The 17247-nt window shown below is 45.5% G+C and overlaps 1 protein-coding gene across 1 annotated transcript in view; it reads right to left on the reverse strand.

Annotated features, from left to right (window-relative positions):
* Nucleotides 1-9203: 9203 nt before the first annotated feature.
* Nucleotides 9204-17247, reverse strand: part of gramd4a (GRAM domain containing 4a) — a 39319-nt gene continuing 31275 nt past the window's right edge. Inside the window, exons 10-19 of the mRNA XM_083691689.1 lie at nt 17008-17056; nt 16812-16883; nt 16659-16702; nt 16450-16559; nt 15715-15869; nt 13268-13418; nt 12970-13063; nt 12127-12217; nt 11850-11918; nt 9204-11545 (exon numbers count right to left, since the gene is read on the reverse strand). Coding sequence (XP_083547815.1) covers nt 11435-11545; nt 11850-11918; nt 12127-12217; nt 12970-13063; nt 13268-13418; nt 15715-15869; nt 16450-16559; nt 16659-16702; nt 16812-16883; nt 17008-17056 — 946 coding nt within the window. The 3' untranslated portion in view covers nt 9204-11434. The remainder of the gene's footprint in view (nt 11546-11849; nt 11919-12126; nt 12218-12969; nt 13064-13267; nt 13419-15714; nt 15870-16449; nt 16560-16658; nt 16703-16811; nt 16884-17007; nt 17057-17247) is intronic.

The raw sequence follows: 17247 nt of genomic DNA on the forward strand, positions 1-17247 counted from the left end.
GGGGCAATTAGTTGTATGTTCCACTCAAAGATGGATTCGGGTCTTGGTCGGATTAAAGTGTGGCCACACTTCCGACAGTGAATCAGTTCCTTCAGGCTTGGACCATCAAGAGTTCCCTGGAGGACTTGAAGAGGTGTCCTGGTGCGGGTAGTCCTGGTACATTGCAACATGTGAATTGAATATGTTTGGCATTTCATTTTCAGTCATTTTGTACGACAAGTTGAAATCTGAAATCTGTATTTTCCAAACATTATCACATAATGATCGATAAGCAAGTCTAGATCACTCAAGTTATTTAATATAGGCGGCAGTATATTGAAATGATTTGGCTATGATCCTGAAATGTCAATGTAGAAATAGGCAGTCACTGACAAGTTGGGTGCATCTAGGTGTTCCATTATGTAGCCTTGTAGAGGAACATTTATAGCATAAGTTGATCATGAAGGAAATGCAGAATCATTTCTGAATGACGTCTATCTGGTCAGGTGCTTACGGTGTAGACCACATCATGACCACGACAGAATAACCCAGAACAGGAAGGATATGCAGCATCTTGAACCTCCAGGCAGCGTTAGGGGTAGGGGCAGGGGTAGGGGTAGGGGCACACTGCTCATCATCGTTGTCACAGCTTGCTGCTTTGAAGTTGGAATCGTCCGTGATGTTAAAATCATCAGGACACTGGCTGGGGAACACAAGGACATCGCGGTGGTAGGATTGATTCAGCTTTGCATTCAGCTGTCTCAGATTCATCCAAGGCAAAGTTTTATTACGGGTCTCGTCTACGTTGAAGCTCCCATGTGCCGCCGACACCCACTTGCTCAGGTTGCCATGGAAACAGCAGAAGGCAGTCCACAGGTAAGACGGGATATTGACTCTGTTATTAAGGGTGTTATTATTACTGGGCACAGCCCCAGTCACAACATAGGCTTTGATTGACATGTCGTTTATACAGTTCTGAGTAAGATATTTTTTAACCTTGCACTCCATTCGCAGCCAGCTGCCGCAGTTTGAGGACTTCATCTGGGGGACACAGTTGGTGAGGGTGAAGGTGGACTTCTGGGATGCGATGTTGTATGCGTGCATTCTTGGAAACACGTGACCTTTGTTCACCCCGCTTTTGTTGATCGATCCCTTGTAGTCCTCGTTGACAGCCTGGTGGGTGTAGTTCACGGTTTTAGAAGCCGGCGCCATTTCATTGTTGTTGCCGCCATCCAGCTGAGGCTCAATCATCCACACATTCGGCCTCTTCATGGTGGTGTTGACTCCGGTGAACATGTAGGCTGAGAACACCGGGATCCGGTTCGCCGTGTCATAGAGCGTTGCGAACCTGTACTTGTTGTCGAACTTCTGGCAGATGAGCTTGTACCGGTTCTGATCTTGGACGTTGCCCTCCGTCAAAACACCAGAGATGGCGGGAGGTTTACCCTCCACGAAAAACTCCTCACACTCGGTGAACCTGTTGACCACAGAAGACATGGCGGCAGAGAGGAGAGAGAGCAGGAGGAGAGCAGAGAGACACCTCATTGTTGATGCTTTTTCTGGGATCAGTGCAGTTCAGGCTGTTGAGATCAGTGGAGTTCAGGCTGTTGAGATCAGTGGAGTTCAGGCTGGAGAATGAGTCTTCTCCCTCTGCTTTAAGTAATGTCCTGTCAGACCCAACCCTATAGGAGGTTTTAGGGGGAACTGGAGAAGGCTGGGATTGCGGAAACATTCAAAAGGGAAATTCCCCAGTGTGATTAATTTCATCCATGGCTTCCTCATGAAGGACAAATCCTGGCGCACCTTATTTTGGATTATACAGAGTAGCTACATCATTAACTTTTAGAAATGAATTATTAATTACATCAATATGTTCATGCTGACTGCATATTGCATACCCAATGAGGTTTTCGTGGGTCAAAACCACTTTTTTTTGTCTCTGGGTCCAAAAATCCCAATGGGCACCACTGACACTTGGCTTCCTCATACAAACCACATCCTGGATCACCTTTTTGTGGATTACAGAGTAGTTACATCATTCACTTGTATGAATTCATAACAAACGTTGGTGAGAATGCTGACGCATATTGCACAGCGAAGGAGAGTTTTCGGGGGTCAAAACCAATTGATGCCACTGCCTTGCGTATTCTAACATGGAGCCATCTGCTCCCATGATAACCACAGTCCCAACAGGGACACTACAGAAATGCTGTATAACCCAGCTGAATACGAACCAAGGTCTCCCACACGCCAAGCCCAAGTGTCTACCGTTTAACCAAGAAGACATTCTCTCTGTCCATGGGTGCCATTTGGGCCTACATGTGTCCAGGCAATCTTATTAAGGCTACATCACACAAGAGTGATTCCAAACCACCTCCGCCACAGCAGCAGCACATACATGTACGTGTAGCTGAGGTGATTTGGAACCACACTTGTGATAGCCCAGCCTGCGACTTCTGAACCCAGATGTACATAGCGCTCAGACCATGAGGATGTCCTCTTGGTATAACGGTTTACATCTGTGGCATCCATGCGAGAGATCCCCAGTTAAAACCAGTTACATGCACATAGGCTATATGCTCATCACTGGCAGGTTCACTAGGACGTCAACTGGATTCAAAGGGCCCTTTATTGCAAAAATAAATAATCATTTACGAATCTGTATCGGAATGTAGTACCTTTATTTGCTCTTTTACGGACTTTTAGACCTTGGTTCAACAGTGGCTGACAATGAATCAAAGAATGTAAACTTCCTTGTTAGATTTCTTTTATAGATTAATATTTCTTCAAGTTGATTCTTGTCACAGAGCCAATGAGTCATGGAAATGGATGATCAGGTCCAATCTAAAAACAGTCAAAAATAAGTCTTCCTATTCCTCTGCAATGACAGAGCAAGTTGGTATTCAACCACAGCTGCTACTACAATAACATTTACATTCATGGCATTTAGCAGACGCCTTTATCCAAAGCGACTTACAACAAATACATCTGTTTAAGTCAGTGAATCATCATCATCAGAAGATAAAGTAATCAATGCTCAGACCAGGGGCCATTGGCAGTCACAATACTAGAAGAAGGATTTAGTATTATTATTAACAGGAGAGAAACTTGTACAGGGGGGTAGTGGGGGTGAAGAGGTCTTTAGGAGGGACCGTTAAGATGTAAGATAACCCCCCCCCCCCCCATCTCTCTCTATCCTCTCTTTTTAATTCTTCTCTAGGGATTTTCATCTTGAGAGAGACATGTTGCTTCCGCTGAAGGACTCCAAAGTACTGCATCACCTGGACAGCAACAGCAGGACTTTACTTGAAGTCCTGCATGCTCCACACGTGGTGTGACACCAGTTGACACCAGTCAAACTCCATCCATCAGCTGTCATAGAGCACACTGAGCGTGTACACACACACACACACACACGTGCAGGCGCGCACGCGCACACACACAGAACATAATGTTCTCTCCTTGCATGACAGCCAAAATTAAGGCGCTGACAAATCAGCCGCTTTCATCGTCCAGCTCAATGAGTTGTTTTGGTGACAGCAAGTGACAGTGTCACTTTTTATTACATGCTGCCCTGTCCACAGTCCTCCAGCCAACTCTTCAATATCAGTACAGCCAGATCAGGTCAAGCAACACAATCTAGACTCCCCCTCTCTATTGCTTGCTCTTTTCACTGACAACCTTTCGTTTCTGCATGTTTGCACGATCTGGAGGGGGGTGCGGGGGGCTACAGGCATTGCTGCGCGTAGCCCACAGACCATGTCGCTCACTGGGCCCACAGCCCACAGATCCACCGGCCCACGGCTCGACCGAGAATTCTCCTGGTGCTCCAGATGGCCAGACGCTACTGGTATACAAGTGTGGTTACTGAAACATATCCATAGTGTTGTGTCACCCTGCCATTCGGCCTACAGACTGATTTGAAACTCACATAAGTGATGTATCCTTATTTGCCTCTAGCAACCAACAAGCATGGTTTCAGTTAAACAACAACAACATTTGAAAACTTTAAGGACAACAAAAACAAAACAACCTACAAGTGCGCTTGTCACCCGAGTGCACTTGTTGAATGGGAGGGATCAGGACCTGTTCAGAAAGCTGTGGCGGAATTAGCATTTATTTTATCCATGCTACAATGAGCAACAGCTGTGCTGCCGCGCTCCCTCCTACAAATTAAACATCTGCCCATCAGTCAAACCGCTCCCTCTCCTCAAATGTACGGCAAATCAACATCATTAAAACCACGCTAGCGCCCGCCTTGCACCGCCCGCCCCTGTGCGCCGTCTCACGCCGTCATGCGTGTCGGGTAAACAGCGCGTCAGCTCATTAGCATCAACAATCATCAAACAGCTTTGGCTTTTCTCTCCAACGTAGATGGCGTTAAGGATGCGACAGCAAGAGGATTTATTCCAATCGTGCGATCGACTGTTAATTAACGAGGGGCTTTCACGCAGCGGGAAAAAAAAAAGTTATAACCCTCGAGTATATGAAACTATCATTCAGATATTCAAATTTAGCCTAGTCTTTCAACCTCTCGGATTTGGGCCTGGTTGACGAGGGAGGAGTGTATTAGGAGGATTAACTCAATGTTGCTTCCTGAAGTCCCACCTCCCCATCTCCTCCTCTGGCATATAATAATTGACCAACAGATTGGAATTAACGGTCCCCCACCTATTGGTGTGTTCAGTAAGAAACGCTTGGAAGGTCTGTTGGACCAGCGCCAAAATAAAAAGAAGAAAAACTCCAGACGCATAGCAATTGGCTTTACCTCCCATCAATCATCTCTCACAGCACGTCCCCCCAGCTTGGTCACCACACATTTCCTAAAATGTTCTGTATGACTTTGTTGGAAGTTACTTTGACCTGATTTTAAACCAAAAATGTTTTTGTTTGTTCCCCAATCACTCCCACTGTTGTTTTGTTAGCAGTGGCTAACTGTGCAGCGGTACAGCTTTGTAGCTGTAGGTCAGGGGCCTCAAACTCAATTTACCTGGGGGCCGTTGGAGGGAGAGTCTGGGTCGCATCAAGTATTCCACAAAAAAAGGGTTTCAAGTATTCAAAAAATAACCTGCCGTGAAGAGAAAGGTTGGCGACGAGCACAGACAATTCCAGGAAAAATTCGCTAACTTGTCAACAAACACCACCGGAAGCTGTCACGAGCCTGAGCTATGGTAGCCCATAAGTGATACAAAAATAAATAATATATAAAACGCCCAGGGCAACGACTCGGCAAAAAGGTGTGTGTGAGAAAAACGCGCGGGCCGCACTAACACTAAACTTTGATGTCAAGTAGGGGGCCACAAAATATCGTCCCGCGGGCCGCGAGTTTGAGACCCCTGCTGTAGGTCATATTGAAAGAACACCGACTATCATGGGAGAAGCATGACCATGTAGTATTCTGAATGTGTCATTACTCTAGAGGCCTCACTTTGTAATCTAGAGAATCACTGTGCTTCAAATACTCCTTGAATACAATTGAAACCATTTCTACTTCTCAGTAGGGATTCATAAAGACGTGGAAGATTCTCCAATGATGTTAATTATCTGAGTATAATTGTTTTTACAGCAATAAAGTATCTTCAACAAGGAGGAAAGGATGTTGTGCTGATTGGGAACTACTACATCCTGATAGACAGCCAAATGACTTGTATCAGTCACTGCCGACTATGCCTGAACCCACTATTACCCTTCTTATATCTCAACTAAACGTGTCACTCCAGGTCTGTGGCCCCTGTGTACCAGCAATCAGTGAGTCTCTCTGAGATAGAGTTCTCCGGGTGCTCGGAACTTTCCGAATACATTACACAGCAATTACTGTTGAACAGCTGGGGACCCAAGGGGGGATTCTGGGCTTAATTGGCGCTGGAATGTCAACGTTCCTGTGAACCAAGCTGTTGCTTTGGCGCTCAACCGCTCACACTGCAATTCCCAGTGAGCAGGCCAACCCATGCATTGGGAATGAGCGTTTCCATTCCGTAACCGTGTCAACAAGAATGAGGTGCAGCTAACTGGTCTAAGGTCCGTTTTGCATCCCAAGCCCCTGGTGGTTTAGGTTAAACTGTAAACTGGATTCTATCTGCATCAAAGACCGATCTCTCCCCCCCCCCCCCCCCCCCCGAGCCGAAATGAGCATTCTCATCACAGAGGACAGTGCTACACAGAAGATTTATAGATAAAACAGAGGGTATTTGTAACCTGTCTAAGTGTTTCTAGGCTGAAATCCAACTAAAGAACAAAACATGAGAGTTTAGTAGACTCTCCGCTGATGTTGTGTGATCTGTATTCTGCCTGGGCACGATGTTGACAGCTACAACCATGAGAGGAATGGCCTGGGTTTTTGTATCCTTGTGGAAAACATTGTTTCAACATTTAACTAATGAATAATGCTCACCGCAGAGAGAGCCAAATGTCTGTCCACCACACAGCCCCCTTACAGCGGCAGGGAGGTCACCTCAGCCCACCGGTGATGATGGGGCACATCACTCACCAGCCTGCGAGTATGTGTGAGTGTGAGTGTGTAAGTGTGTGTGTGTTTCTGGTGGACAGAGGGAGTCTGGGCAATAACTGGGCTGAGCATTCCACACACACACACACACCCACACACACACAGGACACCAAGACAGATGTGAGCTGTCACAGTGTCACCGTTTTGTCAAAATGTACAAACTGCCCTGTCTAGTGGAGCATATGGGGGAAAGTTGGCAATGTCGCTTTCAATCAGACACTCTAAAAATACACTCTCTCTCATCCAAGTATGTACAAACAGGCAACTCTGAGGTATCATTCATTCAACGGTTCTTTTGAACCGACCTCTCTACCCGACCCTTCCACAGACCCAAATGGGAGAAAAGTGTGTGAAAGTGTGCAGCATCTCCTCCAACTGGTGGTCCTCCGTGGCTCAGTTGGTAGAGCACGGCGCTAACAACGCTTAGGTTGTGCGTTTGATTCCTGCTGGGACCATATATACTGAAATGTATGCACTCACTGCAATGTAAGTCGCTTTGGATAAAAGCGTCAGCTAAATGGCATTTATTATATGAACTCTAATTTCCAACTGCCGCTTCCTACTTTCTGTAGATTAGCCTCAGCTATCTTGAATGCTACCAACAGCCCCAGACAACAGCTCCAGATACTTTTTATCCAATAGTTTATAAAAAAAAATATATATATATATTTCCATCAAATAGCCTTCTTCAGACAACAAAGCTCATCAAGTTTATGTTGCCCGAAATGTCAGCCGTGCGCTGGGTAATTTTCCTGTCAAACAATCAGTGGTTCTGTGCTTTGTATGGGGCGTCATAGTAGAGTGCTACTTTGAACATCCATGAGTGGTCTTTGCAATGCACCCACCAAGTACTTACCAACCCATTTGTGCTTCGATTGACATTCTTATGTATTCACAAACTAGGTGTATAGGTAATATAAAGCAATCACACTACAGAACCAGCCAAAAGCGGTTGCTTATACTGAGAGCTGGCTCTGCTCTGCGTTTTATACAGCCATACTGGTGTGGGGGAAAAAGGTGCTAAAATAAATTCAAAGTCAGTGAAAAGTTGAAGTGTTCACAGCTGAAGTATCCCATTGCATTCATAAGTACTCAGGGTCGAGCTTGTCATTTAGCACTTAACGCTTTGCCCCCAAAATAATGAATGTAATCAGTGCATTCCCTGAGTTTCTTCACAATGGCAATACAGTACAGTGAACATAATAAATTGATCAATTAAGGGTTATTTACCATGCTGTGTTGCTGCCATTGCATACAATGAGGCTGCCTTGAACAGGCTTAAGGAGCAGTTCACAGCCTTTGACTTCACTGCCCCCTAGTGCTTATAAGAAACATTTGTGTCTGTTTGTCAGTCAGTCAGTCAGTCCATCCGTCCGTCCGTCCGCCTCCAACCCCCTCTCAGAGATCAGAGAAAAGAACAGGCCTGTAGGATAATGTTTCAATCCACAGGAGGCAGGTCCAGGTGCACTTCCTTGTCGGTTGAATTGAGGAAAAATGTCAGTTTGAAATATGTCCAAACGCAGTCAGTTTGGACATCAGTCGTTTCAACGGCTCTCACAAGACCAAAGGAAATTGTATTGAAAAGACACATTCCTTTTATTGCGGTTTCAACAGCCTTTCTCAATACAGGCTCTCTCTCTCTCCCTCTCTTTCTCTCTCTCCCCACCCCCCTCTCTCTCTTAGAATACACATATTGATTTGTGTATAACTTGTATGATGATGGTGGCCTGATAGACTTGGTACACCTGTTTTACGGTAACCTATAGTGCGAGGTTGTCTTGGTTCATTGCTCATGCCATTTACACTGCACATGGCTTGTTTCTTCAATAGAAACAAACAATAATACAAATATTGCAATGTCTTACCACAAACCGTTACATTCATATATCAATAAAATAAATACATATTTTCATGAACAGCCTCAGTTAGAGAGTTGTTGCATTTTACTACATTTTGTCAAGCTGCTTCAGCGGTCCCTAGCTCTCCGTCTTTCAGAAGGATGTCCTTCAGCGCCATCATGTGGATCGTGTGCAAACTGCAGTCTGCAGTGTGAGTCTTCTCCATCTACTACTGTTCTGTCAGAATAGGGGTAAGTAGGATTTATGAATGTCTCTCTCTCCTCCCTCCCCCCGCGCAGAAACAGAACACACAAACAAAAAGTGCTTTAGTTTAAATTCATTTACTTAAATTAAAAAATTGTACATCACATGATCTTTTTTTTTTTTTTTTTACGATAGACATCGCTCTCTTTAAAAACTCCATGGATTTTATTTGTACATGACAATATTTTTTGTATAAATTCCTCTTTATGTCATTTTTGTCCTCGGGACACCGGCGAGCACGGATGACAAATAATTTACTCACAACTCTCAAATGATTGCAGTATACGTTACTTTGCAGTAGCGATATACTGAATGGGAATATCATGAATAGTCAGCTAACATTTACACACAGTTAGAACTAATACTTTGTTAACACGGAGAGCCACAGGAGTAGAAACCAGAGTTCAGTGGACAGCTCTTAAAGTCGTCAACATGACCATCTCTGCTCCATCAACAGAAGGCCTGTGAGAGTGGCCCACAATATAACCAGAATATACCTTTAAATCGCGCTACCAATAGCATGAGTACTGGGATGTTGCATTTACAGTGTTTGAGGTTGATATCGGACTATATCGTGGAGTTTTTCTGATGTCACTATTGGATGAGTTTACTGTTAGTTAAGGGTGAGGAGAGATTGTCATGTGACTAGTCTGAGCCAATAAGAGTTGACACAGTTATTCAACGCCAGAGGATATCACCTGACCAGTCTTCATAACTCCACCTGTGCTAGGAGTTCCAACCAGCCTTCTTCTTCTAGCCACAACAACAAAAGAACCCAAAAAAATAAAATAAAAAAGAACAGAAAAAAATAAAATAAAAAAGGTTTTAACCCAACCTTCTGTAAACATGAGCTTAGGCAGAATATGGCGGGCAGAAACAGAAAAACAAACATTTGGCAAAAACTAGAGAAAGTACACGATACATTCTGTGCTTCTTTTAGTGCGACCCTCTAGCAGGGTGTCCAAGACCCTGATTGCTGATTCAAAGTTAGTAACTTGTAAATCGACTACAAAGGCTTCAGGTTAAAAGCAACTGAGACTACATTTAGTCACACAGTTAGACAGCATGGACTGTTTATAGACAGTCATATCTATAAAGAAAACTGGATCCAGTCTGAAACATTACGGTAGGTCTTGTAAGACGATAACTGACACACAGCTTATACGGACTTAACAGCGTGACAAGATTTATGCTCGTAAGAGTAACTTGTGCTGGGCTAAAACCTGGAGCCAGGAGCATGGAATGACTACTCAGCAAGCGATAGACAGACACTATGCAAAGTCCCTATACTGTCAGCCATCTTACAAAACACACAAAATGTCCACATAGTTTGGCATTAATAATTTCTACATATCAAACCTCTCTGAGTGTAAAAAAGTCCAGCTTTTATTCAGAAGGGTCATCATCATATAATAAAGTGACATTAAAATATTCAGTTCAAACCTCTTTCACCTGCCGTGAACACAAGACCAAAACAGTGGACTGATTTGACTTGCATTAAGATCATCAGGAGATGATTACCTTCGTGAGTAAACAAGTAAAGTATACTGTTGGACAGTACATCGTACAATCTGACCGTTCCAGTGTTAATACTACATAATGTTAACAGTAACACCAACAGGTTTGTATTAGTAGTGTTCTGCAACTTGTCACAAAAGACTGACAACACAGGTGAAGGGGTGTTAGAGACACAATCTGTAACTTCAATTTCCAGCCCAAAGTGCTTCCCTGCACTTGTTCGTACATTGTGGGGGTGAGTCTAACTCAGTGGCAGTCAACCAACCCACAGTTTACAACCACCTTTAACGGGAAATTAAATGAACAACCTTTAAGAAATAGATCATTAGCAAGTTTTAGACTGGGTTAGGCCTACCTCCACTGCAGGAACATTATCCTGGGTTTCAGTCTGTGTGTGAATGCTTCTCTAAAAAGCTGTGTTGTGTGCTAATAATCTCTGACACATTCAACAGATCCAGGACATTTAAGTCCAGTTACTCATTCCATTGGCTGTTACAAAAACAATAACCAGAATTCAAAAGAAAGGCATTTCAAAAACATTTCACAATGAACACCGCCACGGTACCCCTACTGCGGACAGAGTGATCGAAAGTATAATACATTTATGTATTCGTGATGCAAAAAAAAAGACACCTGAAGCGAAAAACTGTTGCTGAAATACAGCAACGACATGTTAACAAACGGAAAAGGCTTCGTCAGTTGAACGTCTCACAGACGTCACCCAGCAGTGGTGAGTACACTGACGCAGATGTGTGGAGAGAGAGAGAGAGAGAGAGAAACACACACACACACACACACACAAACACTTCCTGTGCAGCACACGCACACACTGTACACATCTCTCTGAAGCAAAAGAAAGCAATCAAGTCAGTCGGGCAGGAGGTCCAGCCCCCTTCTCTGTGATGAGATGTCTGTTTAAAAAAAAAAAAAGAAAAAAAAAAGTGCCTCCCCTCCACAAACATCCAACCACTTTCAGTCTAGGAATATGTGCACGCAACCTAGTACAATACAACCCCTCCATTACCCCCTATCCTTTTCACAAACACACAATCCCTCAATCATAAAAACATGAAAGATCCATCAATTACGGATCAAACACAATAGCTAAGGGAGGAAGAGTCTATCCCATCACATTGTCCAAATCTCCTCCTTCGCAGAGAGAGGGAGAGAGAGAGAGAAATAGAGAGAGAGAGAGAGAGAACGTGGGGTGGGCTGGGGGCTGTGAAAAAAGTGTCCTTCAGCCAAGCTCCAGAACAGGGAGGTTTCAGGGGGAGGCTGCTGTAGCCCTAATACCCAGCCCAGGGGGCTCCGTCAGTGGGGCTGAGCCAGGCTAGAGCTCCGGGACGCTCGACGGTTTGGTGGTAGTCATGATCTTCATGTACTGGGTGAAGATGGCCTCGAAGGCCTCGTCCCGGTGGATCATGGCGCCGAACACCAGAGGCTGGGGGAGAGGGAGACACACAGAAACGATTTATTTTTCTAAAAAAATAAATAAATAAACGAAACTTTCATTCATCTATGGATGACAAAGCCCTTGGGGTGAATCTTGATGATTCCGAGAGGGGCCCCTGAGACAACAGCAGATTCGTAGAGGATTAGATAGAGAGGGTTAAGATGTACTCTACAGCACAAATGTAAATCTTGTTGTGAGAAACAAAGCATAGGAATTCTATGGAAGCATTCACTGTATTTGTTCAACTGACAAACAGTTTGATTCACGTCCACAGAGGGGTTTGAGTCCATACCTTCTGTGTGGAGGGAGTTGCTATGGAGATGCCCATCCCTGACCCTGGTAAGACTGACAGGACCTTGTACTGGGGGAGAGGGAAGAGAGGAGAGAGAGGGGATAGGAGAAAGAGAGAGGGAGAGAGAGAGAGAGAATGAGAGGCAAAGGGATTAGATATACAGTATGCGTAGATTGATGATAATACCATGGCTCAGTATCACAGAGATACTGACACCTATGATAATGATAAACAGCATTAGATGAATGTGTCGATAGATAGATAGAGAGATAGATACCTTCTGTATATCTGTAATGTCCTCCAGCTTAATGACTTTGTTTTTCTTGGAGGAGCTCGATTTGGAGCTGGAGCTCTCGAAGCACAGATAACTGGGATATGAAGAGATGGATTGAGAGAGAGATGGATGGAGAGATGGAGAGTTAGAGGGCGGAAGAGTCAGCACAAACCCTACCATGTTACTGCGTCACGGTATCGAGAGAGTAGAAGTGGCAGTAGAGGAGCCAGGCTACAGAGGAGCCAGGCTACAGGGAAGCCAGGCTACAGAGGAGCCAGGCTAGAGGGGAGGTAGGCTATAGGAAAATCAGAATAAGTTAGGCTACAGAGAAGCTAGGCTACAGAGGAGCCAGGCTACAGAGGAGGTAAGCTACAGGGAAGCCAGGCTACAGGGAAACTAGGCTACAGAGAAGCCAGAATAAGCTAGGATACAGAGGAGCCAGGCTACAGGGAAACCAGAATAAGCTAGGCTACAGAGAAGCTAGGCTACAGAGGAGCCAGGCTACAGAGGAGCCAGAATAAGCTAGGCTACAGAGGAGCTAGGTTACAGAGAAGCTAGGCTACAGAGGAGCCACAATAAGCTAGGCTACAGAGGAGCTAGGTTACAGAGGAGCCAGGCTACAGAGGAGCCAGAATAAGCTAGGCTACAGAGGAGCTAGGTTACAGGGAGGCTAGGCTACAGGGAAGGCAGGCTACAGGGAAGCCAGAATAAGCTAGGCTACAGAGAAGCTAGGCTAAAGAGGAGCCAGAATAAGCTAGGCTACAGAGAAGCCAGGCTACAGGGAAGCCAGAATAAGCTAGGCTACAGAGAAGCCAGAATAAGTTAGGCTACAGGGAAGCTACTTACTTCTCAGTGACGAAGAGAACCCCGTTGCGGATGTAGTCAGTTGGCATCTTCCTGTCTCTATTGATCAGGCAGCATCTCCAGCCGTTCTCACACACTGTAGACAACACACACACACACACACACACACACACACACACAGAACACACACAGAATCAGAACTCATCCCTAAAATACAGCAAACTTCTGTGGGCTATGAAACCAAGAGAGAGCTGGACTATCTTTGTTCTATTATATTGCTTCACAAGGGGGGGTTGCTGTGGGGGGGGATACAATGTGGTGGTGCAGTAAGTCATCTCACCAGGTAGAGGGCGCTCGGTCTCACAGAGGTTGAAGATCTCATGGAACACCCCCTTCTTGGTGCTGTGCAGCCGGCCGCTCTCCCCCTCGAGGCTGACACCGCCGCCGCACGGGATGTTCGCTAAACTCCCCCGCGGGAGCAGGGGCTGAACCTGGAGAAGAAGAGGAGGATGGAGAGGAGGAGGAGAGGAACACTGTTACCATTCCGCGGGCACTGGACAAGAGCCATCTCACTGTGCACTCTCAATGCTCTTAGAGAGAGGGAGAGAGAGAGGGAGGGAGAGAGAGAGAGAGAGAGGGAGAGAGAGAGAGGGGGAGAGAGAGAACCACAACCTATCCCTTCGCAGAGAGGACACAAAATGGAGGCATTTCATCATCACCATCACCTTAACACAATACACTCCAACTCCGTCCTTGATAAATGTATAGCCTTGCAAAACATGTCTCTTAACTTAAGGGCAGCCTCGGAGGGGGAAGGGGGGGTCTCGTGCAAAGCGCAGAGCAAGTCCCACCCCAGACACACTCAATATGGGGGACATACAGTCACTCACGGTACAAGGACATACAGGTGAGGTAGTCATCTCTGTTAGTTTTTGTAAAACACCCTGTACGTGTATATGGAGTCAGGGGAGGCTGGTGGAGACCGAAAATCGGAGGGGGGGGACGGGGGAGAAAGAAGGGAATGAGGAACGGTATCAAACACAACGTGTTTGAGGAATGACATCAAACACAACGTGCTTGATACCGTTCCCCATTCCGTTCCATGCATTACAACGAGCCCCCCGTCCCCACCCCCCCTCCGACTCTCGGCCTCCCCCAGCCCCCCCCGATGGTAGTACATTAGTGTGCAGACGGCGGGAGTGTGAGCAGACACGTGGCCATGCCGTTCACTGCTGCTACAGTATAGTCCCCCCATGCTTAGGCAGGCAAGGCCCCTAGAAAGAATACACTAGGAAGGGCACACTCCATATAAGGGGGATACTCAGATAAAGATCCTACTTAGAACGTGATCTATCCAGGTAAGTTTAGCGTTTGAGATCAAATCTACAATTGAGCATCAGAGTGCCGTCGTCCTGTTTGAGTCATTGGATAATTGGATAAAAGACTAAATCAAGACTCAAGGGTTTTACCATACATGTGTTGTCAACATGAACAAAGATCTACTTTAGTGTTCTAGACAGGTGAACTATGGGCGGGGGGGGCGGCGGGGGGTTGGGGGGGGGGGGTATTACGAAAAGGTAATTACTGATCTATGTTGTCTAGCTCTATGTTTTGTCTAGCTAAAGCTGCTATAGGACTGGTTTTTAGTTGTGCTGGCACACACACACCATACAGTATGTAACAACTGGTTCTTACAAGAGCATGTCTGTCAAAATGGATCAAAAGTGTCATAACTTGGTGACGAAAAAACTAGGTTCACAACCGGTTAAGATTTACAAATTTGGAAAAGCCCACTTTTAAAATGTTGAAAAATCTGTATTTGAAATGACATGTTGATCCATTTGTTCACAAACAGTCACAATTCATATCACGAGGTGTGTCGTGACCCCACACACGCGCACGCACGCACACACACTCGTACACACACACACACACACACACACCCACTCTCTCTCTCTCTTTCTCTCTCTTTTTCTGACACACACACACACATACACACACGGTTTGAGGTCAGCTGGTGGCACACACAGGCACTATGTAACCGGACAGAGGCACACCAGAGTCCCTACCTTCTCAGAGCCAGAGAGCTGAGAGAGAGAAACAACAAAACACACGTGTGACAGTCACTAAAGCAAGAGCCTCACCACTCCTGTCAACTGGCTTAGGCATCAAACCATGACAGCCATTACACACACACACACACACACGCACACGCACACACGTACACGTACAAGCACGCACACACACACACGCACAAGCACGCGCACACACACACACACACACACACACTCACAGAGAGAAGACAGACAGAACAGAACAGAACATGACATTCAGTGCCAGAGCGTCAAGGTAAATTAGGTTTGTTTCAAATGAAAACAGTATGCTGTCAGTTGTCCTTACGTCTGAGGTTAAGGTTTATGGCTGGCTCAGGGGGAAGGAATTTCAAATGTCACTGTGAGAATGTTACGGCTACATTGGGTTACACACACTTTGAACAAAAAAAAACAGCCTGAGTGGTATCAACTGTTAAGCTACCCTCACACTCTCGACTGCATTTACACACTTTGGCTCCAGCGGGTAGAGAAAGAAAACAAAAACAAGAATTAGGGTTAAGTTAAGTTATACAGTATTAGCAGAGTGGGTTAGGAATGGGATCAGTGCCATGGGACGCCCGTCTCTCCTCTTGTGATGTGTGTGTGTGGCCCCAAACTAAGCTGCGTCAGATGATCAGTGTGTGTGTGTGTGGGTGTGTGTGGGTGTGTGTGTGTGTGTGTGTGCGGCCCTCACCCGTCGGGACACACTAGCGTTGGTCCTCTCCTTCAGCTGGGGGTCTGTCGGCAGGTCGTTCCACATGACGTGGGGCGTGTCGTATTTGTCCCGCAGCTTAGGACAGCTCTTAAACAGGAAGTCAATGATGAAGAACTTGATACCAGCATACAGCCCTGAAAGCCCAGGAAGACAGAGAACGAGAGAGAGAGAGAGAGAGAGAGAGAAAGAAACAGAGAGAGAGAGACAGACAATCACACAGATCATCAAACATGGATTACATTAATGAAACATCATTTTTTATAAGACATACAGTAGTTAATGTTGCATACAGCAATACGTAATCAGTGTCCCATGACACACTTTTGGGGCTTCATCTTTAATACAGCAGTTGTGGTGCAACTCATTGTGTCTTGTACATGAAATGTTCCCCTAAGTGTCTCCTCGGCTAGAGGCAGAGAGACAGAGCCCACGGGAGAAAGGCTTAATTGCTTTGGAGAGGAATTATTGTGGGAGAGGAACTAATATGAAATTTCGGTGCATACCAAGAGACACGACGCCCCAGAGCACGACTGAAAATAATGTGTGTGTGTGTTTTCATATTGATACAGAGAGTGAAAATATTTGGTTACGTGATTTGTTGCGAGTGTTTGCTGCCGTAGTTTGTGTGTGTGTGTGTGTTGATATGTGTATGTGCGCGCAGGTATGTGTGTGTGCATGTGTACTGTGTGTGTGTGTGTGTGTGAACACACTCACCAGCCATGAAGCCCACAAGTTTAAAGGGCAGTACGCAGGAACAGATAAAAGCAACCCACAAGCAGATGTAGAGCTTCTGAGTGATCTCGGGCTGCACCCACATGAACAAGCTGCAATACACACACACACACACACACACACTTACTATTCATATATTGCAAACCTCAGAGGAAGAAAGTGTTATTTCTGAATCAAAAGCTTCGACTTACTTCTTGATCTTCTCTAAGACATCCGACATCTTCCCAAAAAGGTTCTGCAAGGAGAAATATTTGTTTATTTCTACTCCAATAAAGGTTGGAAATTGGGACACATTCACACCGCGATAATATAAATAGACCCATTTCCCTGTGTCGTTACTATACCTGTGCTTTTTGTGCAACATCGAGAACTAACTGGAACTTTTCAGACACAGACAAGTCGTCCTTTGCAGGTTCCTACATGAAACAGATCAAAACAAATACAGTTAGTCCGTTCAACTGCAGGAAGCACCAACCCGGTCACTTCCTGTCAAGACACAAGGAGACAGGAAGTGCCACGACATGAGAGAGGGAGACTCACCAACGGTTCTGAAACTTCAGGCACAATACTCCACTGGATCCTCCAACCTCTGGAAAAACACAGGAGAAGCAACTTTTCAAAGACATGACTCAAGACAGGAACAAAAGCGGCCCCCTCAACCTCAGAATGCTTCCGACCTCTGTCTTAACGGTAACCTCACCCTCCTCAACCACCCACCGCGGCATCGATCACCGACCTACTCTTCTGTTCTAAAATACAGACACTGAATTTCCGTGGGTT

Source organism: Argentina silus, assembly GCF_951799395.1.
Source record: "Argentina silus genome assembly, chromosome: 20".
Classification (NCBI taxonomy): Eukaryota; Metazoa; Chordata; class Actinopteri; order Argentiniformes; family Argentinidae; genus Argentina; species Argentina silus.